General features: G+C 38.9%; 2 protein-coding genes across 5 annotated transcripts; one reads left to right on the top strand and one right to left on the bottom strand.

Annotated features, from left to right (window-relative positions):
- The first annotated feature begins 364 nt into the window (after nt 1-364).
- On the top strand, nt 365-2,576 carry LOC142553652 (delta(12)-fatty-acid desaturase FAD2-like). Its single transcript, XM_075664059.1, has 2 exons — nt 365-595; nt 1,172-2,576. The coding sequence occupies exon 2, from the start codon at nt 1,191-1,193 to the stop codon at nt 2,346-2,348; it is 1,158 nt and encodes a 385-aa protein (XP_075520174.1). The 5' UTR covers nt 365-595; nt 1,172-1,190; the 3' UTR covers nt 2,349-2,576.
- On the bottom strand, nt 1,998-7,952 carry LOC142553651 (putative E3 ubiquitin-protein ligase LIN-1). Of its 4 annotated transcripts, XM_075664055.1 has the most exons (10): nt 7,575-7,950; nt 7,308-7,369; nt 5,293-6,998; nt 4,988-5,098; nt 4,881-4,908; nt 4,157-4,805; nt 3,917-4,061; nt 3,526-3,786; nt 3,093-3,450; nt 1,998-2,998 (listed from the first exon to the last, which is right to left on the bottom strand). In XM_075664055.1, the coding sequence occupies exons 3-10, from the start codon at nt 6,976-6,978 to the stop codon at nt 2,880-2,882; spliced, it is 3,357 nt and encodes a 1,118-aa protein (XP_075520170.1). In that variant the 5' UTR covers nt 6,979-6,998; nt 7,308-7,369; nt 7,575-7,950; the 3' UTR covers nt 1,998-2,879. The 4 variants fall into 4 exon arrangements, with proteins under 4 accessions (XP_075520170.1, XP_075520173.1, XP_075520171.1 ...); XM_075664058.1 differs by lacking the exon at nt 7,308-7,369 and having other exon boundaries at nt 3,093-3,411; nt 7,575-7,952; XM_075664056.1 differs by lacking the exon at nt 7,308-7,369 and having other exon boundaries at nt 3,093-3,423; nt 7,575-7,952.
- Nucleotides 7,953-8,184: the final 232 nt, after the last annotated feature.

Here is an 8,184-nt window from a genome sequence, read left to right on the forward strand (position 1 = left end):
ATATGATATATGAGTACCAAGTATTTCAGATCTAATACTAACATATAATACTAATATATGATAAGTATCTTAACAAGTGTAGCAAATGTTTATATTAATAAAATTGTTCAATTTTATACTCAAAATATTATTTTTATAATAAATCTAAAATAATAAATATTCAAATATCATATATTAGTGTAATAATCTAATGTTTTTTTTTTTTTTACCAATTTTCATAAATGAAAAAAAAACTTTTTGTTTGAATTAGTAAGTGAATTCTTCAGCAATTCCAAACACGCCCCAAGGGTCAACGGTGGCGCGCAGAATACGACGTGTCTCCTGAACCAACGACATCTCGACACGTCAGTCGCTCGCCCGATGATATGTGGTTACGTTGACGCATGCATGAAAGAAGGGATCTTTGTGAGGCCCACGTAAATTTGGAAGGGTCGGTTGTTTCGGTAGAGTTGTATATTAAGACACCGCCTCTTTCTTGTTGCTCCGCATTTTATTCCTGTGTATCATCAATTTCAGCAGAAACGCAGCGTCTGTTTTATCTTGGCGGAAAAGGGAAGCGCTTCTCCTCCGGAAGTGCTTTCACATAATCTTTCGGGTATTCTCTGTTTTTTTTCTCCATCTACATTCTGCGTATTCATGTTCTTGTTCTTTTTGTGGGTTTGCTTTTCTTTTCTTTTTTTCCCGTATGAATGTGTTTCAGCTGCATTAGCTTGTAATCGATGGATCTGCGGAATATGTTGAGTAATTTTTCTAAAGAATTGATTTTGGGGTCACAGTTTTGTGGCGTTTGCACGATGCTCTGAGCGGGTTCTTGTGTTTTTATGGTCATTGTTAGCTTGATTTTTGTTTGCATGTTGCATGGTATATTCTTGAGACGGGGTGCCATTGATCAGTGAAAAGAATGCATTTTCCTGATGGATTGCCTCAACTTTCATTTCTTGAAATGGATTTTTAACTGTGGCAACACATCTTTAATTTGATTTTTTTAATGCCCACTTAGATTGAATCCGATTAAAATATTCAAGATATTAAAATGTACAGCTAATTTTATATGCAAGTTGTCGACATCCACTAGCCACGGGACGGCGCTTGCTTGATCGAGTTGCCTTTTAAAATTGGAAAAAAAAAGGGTTGAATTTTCTATGTATCCCTAAATATGTATGTTCTGCAGGTCGTTTGAAGCAAGTAGGATGGGAGCCGGAGGCCGCATGTCTGTTACAGCAGCCAAAAATGAACAAAAGAAGAGCAACAGTGCCATCCAAAGAATGCCTTACTCGAAGCCTCCTTTCACTGTTGGTGACTTAAAGAAGGCCATCCCACCCCACTGCTTCCAAAGATCCCTCGTCCGCTCGTTTTCCTATGTCGTTTTCGACCTCCTTTTCGTGTGTATGTTCTACTACATTGCCACCTCATACTTCCACCTCCTCCCACCATCTCTAAGCTACGTTGCGTGGCCTGTTTATTGGATTGTTCAAGGGTGTGTTTCCACCGGTGTTTGGGTGATCGCTCATGAGTGTGGCCACCATGCTTTCAGCGATTACCAGTGGGTGGATGACACTGTTGGATTGGTCCTCCACTCGGCTCTTATGGTCCCTTATTTCTCTTGGAAATACAGTCATCGTCGCCACCATTCGAACACGGGATCCATGGAGCGCGATGAGGTCTTCGTACCCAAGCCTAAGTCCAAATTGGGATGGTACTCTAAATACTTGAACAATCCACCAGGCCGGGTTGCGACTCTCCTCTTCACCCTCACCCTCGGTTGGCCTCTGTACTTGGCTTTCAACGTGTCGGGCAGGCCTTACAGTCGTTTTGCATGCCATTATGATCCCTATGGCCCGATATACAACGATCGAGAGCGACTTCAAATCTTCTTATCCGATGCTGGAGTTCTTGCCGCGGCGTATGTGCTCTATCATGTAGCATTGGCAAAAGGGCTAACTTGGTTGATATGTGTTTATGGTGTACCTTTACTGATCGTCAATGGCTTCCTAGTCTTGATCACGTATTTGCAGCACACTCATCCGGCTTTGCCTCATTACGATTCTTCCGAGTGGGACTGGCTGAGGGGTGCATTGGCAACTGTTGATAGAGACTACGGTGTGCTGAATAAAATTTTCCACAACATCACGGACACGCATGTGGCTCACCACTTGTTCTCAACTATGCCACATTACCACGCAATGGAGGCCACAAAAGCGATAAAGCCGATCTTGAAACAGTATTATCAGTTCGACGGAACCTCCTTTTACAAGGCTATGTGGAGGGAGGCAAAGGAATGTGTGTATGTCGAGCCAGACGAGAATAGCAAGGTCAAGGGCGTCTTCTGGTACAAAAACAAGTTTTGAAAGCGAGATGTCTGCGTGTTTGGTATTATGTATCCGTGTTAGTTGTTAAGTGTTAGTCTTTAGTGTTTTCCATGGAGAATGAGGAAGCCTTGCTATAGTTTCCTCTGATAAAATACATCCCTTTAGTCGGTGCGTTCTCTCCTAAGTAATGAGTTATTAGTTCAAGGTAATCTTGTTCGTACTTGTCCAAACCTTATAATTTATTAATGGTTGAGTCTTTTTGTGACATTGATGTTTGATTCATCACAACATTTAGAGTTTTGGTATAAATCCATTCAAAATTGTGCTATATAGTATATGTTGCAACATTTGATTCACTAAAGATGGATGATTCTTTTGAAACATAAATGATGATTCATTACAACAATTGAGAAATTGACGTTGATTCCTAAAAATAGGGAGTATCCCAAAACTTTAATCGAAGGCGCGAAATTTTTTCCATAAACTTGAATCTTTTGTAAAGAAGCACGACCTGAAAAGGGTACACAACTAAAGTACAAGAACTTTACTGTATCAGTTTTACTCTCTCTTCTACTTCCTCTTCCCGGAAATTATGGTACAAAGTTCCTTGGCCGTCCATGTAACCTCCGCCAGGTTTTGTACACAGCTGCAAATCTCCTCCGCAATCTTCATCAGCAGTATCCTGCATTCTGCAGCCACAGAAGAAGATAACCCTGGAGTCCAAGAATGAATCATACATAATAGACGACTTGGAGCATGGGAATCTACAAGAAAATGGCAGACCTGGAAATTTACTGAAATTTAGCAGACATAATGAAGCAAGAATCTTGTGCTCGACCAGCTCCCCATGTTCCATACATTTTTTGAGTGGAGAGATGAGAGCTGAGAAAGCATAAAGTTGAAATTCTGTTTCTGGCAATGAAGCAAGTGAAGAACTCAACCAGGCCACTGTTACCAAACACACTCGGACCAAATCCAAGTTCCCGGAATTCAAACATTTGGATACAGTCTCCAAGAACGGCTTTTTCCCGTCCTCAAGCAGTGAAGCTGATAAACTCACTAGCCACTTCTCCCGCGCCTTTTCTTCTTCACTGTCTTCGATCTGAGAATCAACCTTCGAAAATTTTGAATCGCTAAAATTCTGGTAAATTTAGGCAACCGATATTCAGAATATCGTATATTTTGTTGGAAACACAAGGAAAAATGAAAAATGTACCGTTGTCACTCTTCCATCAAATGATATATCACAGGATTCGTCATCAGCAATATCCCAATCAGGACCATTGAGAAAACCAGCAAGTTTAAGGATCCAATCCTCTGTCATGAGTTTCGCAGATGAAGAGAAGCAGCCTCCAAGGACTAAAAGAGCTCTGGAACACTTCTTCTGGACTTTTTCATCAGTTAGGCTTTGTCCCAGAGTGACTGTAAGCGCATCGACGGCCTCCTGTCTATATGCGTTATTCATTTGTGGTTGTGACTGCAAGCCCAAAAACAGTATCTTATCACAGTCTTACTTAAGACATTTCTAAGACTGATAGTTTGAAATCAAACCACTACAGTTTAAAACAACGTCATCATTAAGAAATCGGATCCATTATAACACTCACCAGAAGATTCAAATGTAGAAGCAGAACAGCAACCACGGGTGTCTCTTCCATTGTGCAGGTCTTGAGATGTATTAGCAAATCATCCATCGCATTTGCTAACTCTTCGTTGTTTACACCTTCTAAAAAAATTTGAGAATCCATCCTCCTATATAAAATATCATTTTTAATAGAATAGCTTCGATAAATCAATTTTAATGCCATTGAATCCATAAAATTTTAGTTTTGAGGACTGAAAGTAACCTGTTCAAGCAAATAAGTTCAGTCAGCAGTAAAACTGCATCTGTTACTGTCTTCAACTGCTCACCGTGAAGTAGATATAGCAGACTCGACTTGTTTATGTTTCTTGAAAGATAATTCCTGCACTCTTCATCAGCTTCAATACAACACAAAAATAATGGTAAGATAAACGTCTTCTCCTTAGTGTTTCCACTATGAAATCTTTTAAGGAGAAACTGCAATCCCCCAAGAGATAAAACTCTTTTTGCATTCTCTACTCTCTCCTTTCCACTTAAAACAACAAGAAGTTGCTCCAAGATACATATGATCATATCATCATTTGATATAAATGAATTTTCTGCAGAATTTGCAGCTACTTGAGAGACTTTAACCAAGATATGCTGAAAGTGGTCACTCTTCCAATTATCAATAACACGCTTCAAGATGAGATTGGTAGACGGTACAGCTTGAAATTGTAACGCTTTTCTGGTGACTGGACAAGTAGTGGATCCTTTATTGAACCAGTCAATGATAGCTTCCCGTTCAAAACTTTGACCTGTCTCAAGGGTGACTGGATCTTCAAAAATAAGGCCAGTCAAGGGGCATACAAAATCGTTGGGGATGCTTGCAAGAGAAGGTCTGTCTCTAAACTCTTGATGATTCTCCCCTTGTTCTGCATTATTAGAAACAATACATAAGCAATGGTTACAAGAGGAACCTATGTTGATTTGAATCTATCTTCACTAACCTTGAACATTACTCTCAAACTTAATTTGCTGCATCAAGTAAATTATATAAATTAGCATAAGGAACTCATAATACGTGTATTTGTGTTTGCAGTGGACAGAATATCACCAAGGCTGTAGGGTTTTTTTGATAACTCTGAGAATTTGTGCATCTTTCATCAGGATTTGCAACTCCTAATGAATTTTCTGAGAGTGTTTCATTGGCTACATATAAATCAACCTGTAAAGTTGGAAATTCATGAGAGCTTGCTGTGTCATATCAGAAGTAGTAAAGTCCTGAGGCGGCTTCATTAATTTACATAACAAACACAAGGAATCTCAAACATTTAAAGGACATTAGGACCGATTTAAATACAAACGAGTATCGATCCTTTAATGCCTTGTGTGATAAATTATTAAAATTGGAACACATACAGGGAGAGATTCGCCGTCTGGTTCAAAGTCTTGATTTGTGCTGGTCAATGAATCATATAGTATCAGTTGCTTGTCTTCTGGGGCAGGACTATTTGAGCTTCTAACACTTATTTCAAAGTTCTCCTCCTCATAAATTTCCAGTTCAAACCCCGGTTTATGTGCATGTCTAAATACTTCATCATAGAGTGTTTTACTGACCATTGGCTGAGGCGAGACATAACTAGCAGGACTATTTGTGTGGCCGTGCAAGCCTCCCTTTGGCATCAGTTGAACAGAGAAAGAAGGGATTTTGATCACGGGGAGTGAAGGTGCTTCAAGCCCCTCGGTTAGCCAATCCTTGTAGTACTTGGAAAATTGATGTGTTCCCCAATCCAATGTTTCATTATAGAGTTTATCAAGAAGATTGAGATTTGATGAAACACGTGAATCTGCTAAAGAACGGGCTTCTTTATCATACCAGAGCTTCACATGTAAGAGATTTGGTAGAAAAACATGGTCCCATAAATCAGGTAACAAAGCTACTCGTGCCTGGAAAGGAGAATCACAGAACACTTGAAGAATATGTTTTGCTGTAATCTTGTCCTTTTTTTGTATCACATATATCACACTGAGATATAGATGAGCACAAGCTGACAATTTCAAATTCGGGATTCCAGATGTAAACCCATCTTTCAAATCATTGGAATTTAATCCAGTAATAACACTTAGCTGTAATGAAGCTTTTTTCAATTCTTTTACACTTGCACTTTCCTCCGCTGCTCTTTCCACTGTTTCTATCGCTTGTTCTAGATTTTCTATGACTTTACTTTCAGTATTCAGACCTTCTTCTAATCCAATAAAATTGAGGGAAGCAAGACTATTGTGACGAAGGTATGTCCTGAAATCTTCGTCCTCAAGAAAACGTTTTATGTATCCACTCAAGATAGAAATAATGGCTTTAACAGCGGCTTCATCAAGAGCCGGAGTATCAAGTGTCTCTTCAAGCTTGGGTTGTTTCATGCTCTTATTTTCGTCAAACGTTTTCTTAGAGGAGCTCTCGGGCTGGTTCATAAGTTTCCAATTGGTTGCATCAGTGTTTCCTCGATTGGGTAAGGAAGGAGGATGTTTGAAAGAGTTCCTATTTTTCTTGTCCTCTTCTATATTCTTCCCAGAACGCTGCCTGTATCTCTCCCTTTCCTCATGTCTAGTAGAATTCCTACTCTCATTTTCCTCGTATCCATAAACTTTGTTCAAGTAAATATCTTTGTATGGGCTGTTATTTCCCACCTCAACTATCTCATATCCCTGTGTCACCTCAGTTATCTCAGAAACTTGTGAATCTGCAGACGTCCTAACATTAAACCTCACACCATCCCATGAATCTTGATGACCTCTTCTTTTGAGTTTCACATCATTTTTCCAAGCCTCAGATTCTGATTCTATCTTCACCCTTCGGATGAAAGTATCCCTCGGCCTTCTGCCATTAAAACTGTCACTTGTTGAAGCTTCTCCTTTTGAGCTGTATCGAGGTATCTCAGATCGTGATCTCTCCACTTTTTTCACAGTAAGTGAAGAACTTGATTCGTGTCTAACTCGCAGAGGCACGCTCGGTCTTCCTTCAGATGTATAGGAAGTTCTTGAAATTATTTTTGATTTTCTCCTATGGAATCCTTCTTCGGCCAGAAGATCTTCGAGTGACATGGCCATATCAATTAAATTTATGGTTCCTGCATTTTAGGTTAAATCAATTGCTATTAAATGGAGATACTGCCTCATGCCACGAATTTTTCAGCACTTTCCATGATTGAAATGTTGAAGCCAATGTTCCGTAATTTTCCTAAAACCCATTAAGGACTGACATATATGTGAAATTTGGAGGCCTAATTCCAAGTCAAAAAAATAACAACAATTCTTGGAAAAACCATCAAGATTTCATAATCAACACCTCGTAGTCATTTGCAACTATCGTCAAAATCACAAAAAAAAACACAAGATTGAACAACAGATTAATACAAAAAACAAAACACTCAAGGTACCTTTAACCGCCTTCCTGTTCTTAAATATTCACAAATGTGAACCGACGTTATTCGGACACAGCCTGTTATAAAGTTAGAAATTCAAAGAATGATAAATCTCAAAGCCCACTAAAAGATATTAGGATTCTGAAACTTGAAAGTCCTAAAAAAGTTTCGTACAAACCCAAAACTTTGCACAAAAGGACCACTTCAAGAAAATCAAATACATAATTTCCCGATCTCAAGAACTCACAGGAAAGAATAACACAAACAGAACACCCCAGTTACCTTTGATCCTCTTCTTGTTCTTAAAAATTCATTCAACAAAACCGAGAGCCTATGAAACATCCCTTTTCCTCCAAGAATTGATCAAGGTGGAAAGTCCATCACTATATCCAAAGGGGTGTGTAAGTTTATTGGAAACAAAAGAATGATTAAGATGCCGTAATAACAAACAGAATTCATCGGTGGATATTTAATTTATTATTTACAATGAACGAAACAAAAGAAAAAAAAACACAGAAAAGACTGTGCAAGATGAAGATTGATGGGATGATGTTCGGAAAGAACGGAAGAGAGACAAATGGAAAGTGACAAATTGAGCGACTATTATAGTAACTTTGTTTTATGTGAAAAATATCGAGTGTTAGTAGTTTTCTTGCAGTGCAGGCCATACAAGATTTCAAACCGTTCCAACTGCCGCCTCGGTAAAGAACTATTATTTATGTTTAGTGGGTTTGAGTCTGATTTATTTGAGGTGTTTTCCGATCACATCATTGCCGACCTGCCTGAGTAAACTTCAAGACAAGCGTATGTTGCGATTCCTGATTAATAAAAATTCATTGGTTGCCAGGACAATTTGCGCATGTGGGGCCCATATTTGATACTATTAATACAT

The sequence above is a fragment of the Primulina tabacum genome, chromosome 8 (genome assembly GCF_025594145.1).
Source record: "Primulina tabacum isolate GXHZ01 chromosome 8, ASM2559414v2, whole genome shotgun sequence".
Lineage (NCBI taxonomy): Eukaryota > Viridiplantae > Streptophyta > Magnoliopsida > Lamiales > Gesneriaceae > Primulina > Primulina tabacum.

Excerpts from the sequence above, each read along its gene's own strand:
- LOC142553652 (XM_075664059.1), top strand. The coding sequence starts at position 1,191 with ATGGGAGCCGGAGGCCGCATGTCTGTTACAGCAGCCAAAAATGAACAA.
- LOC142553651 (XM_075664055.1), bottom strand. The coding sequence starts at position 6,978 with ATGGCCATGTCACTCGAAGATCTTCTGGCCGAAGAAGGATTCCATAGG. Across the intron at positions 4,806-4,880 it reads GTTTGAGAGTAATGTTCAAG|AACAAGGGGAGAATCATCAA; the intron begins GTTAGTGAAGAT and ends CTAATAATGCAG. Across the intron at positions 4,062-4,156 it reads GAACTTATTTGCTTGAACAG|GAGGATGGATTCTCAAATTT; the intron begins GTTACTTTCAGT and ends TATTTTATATAG.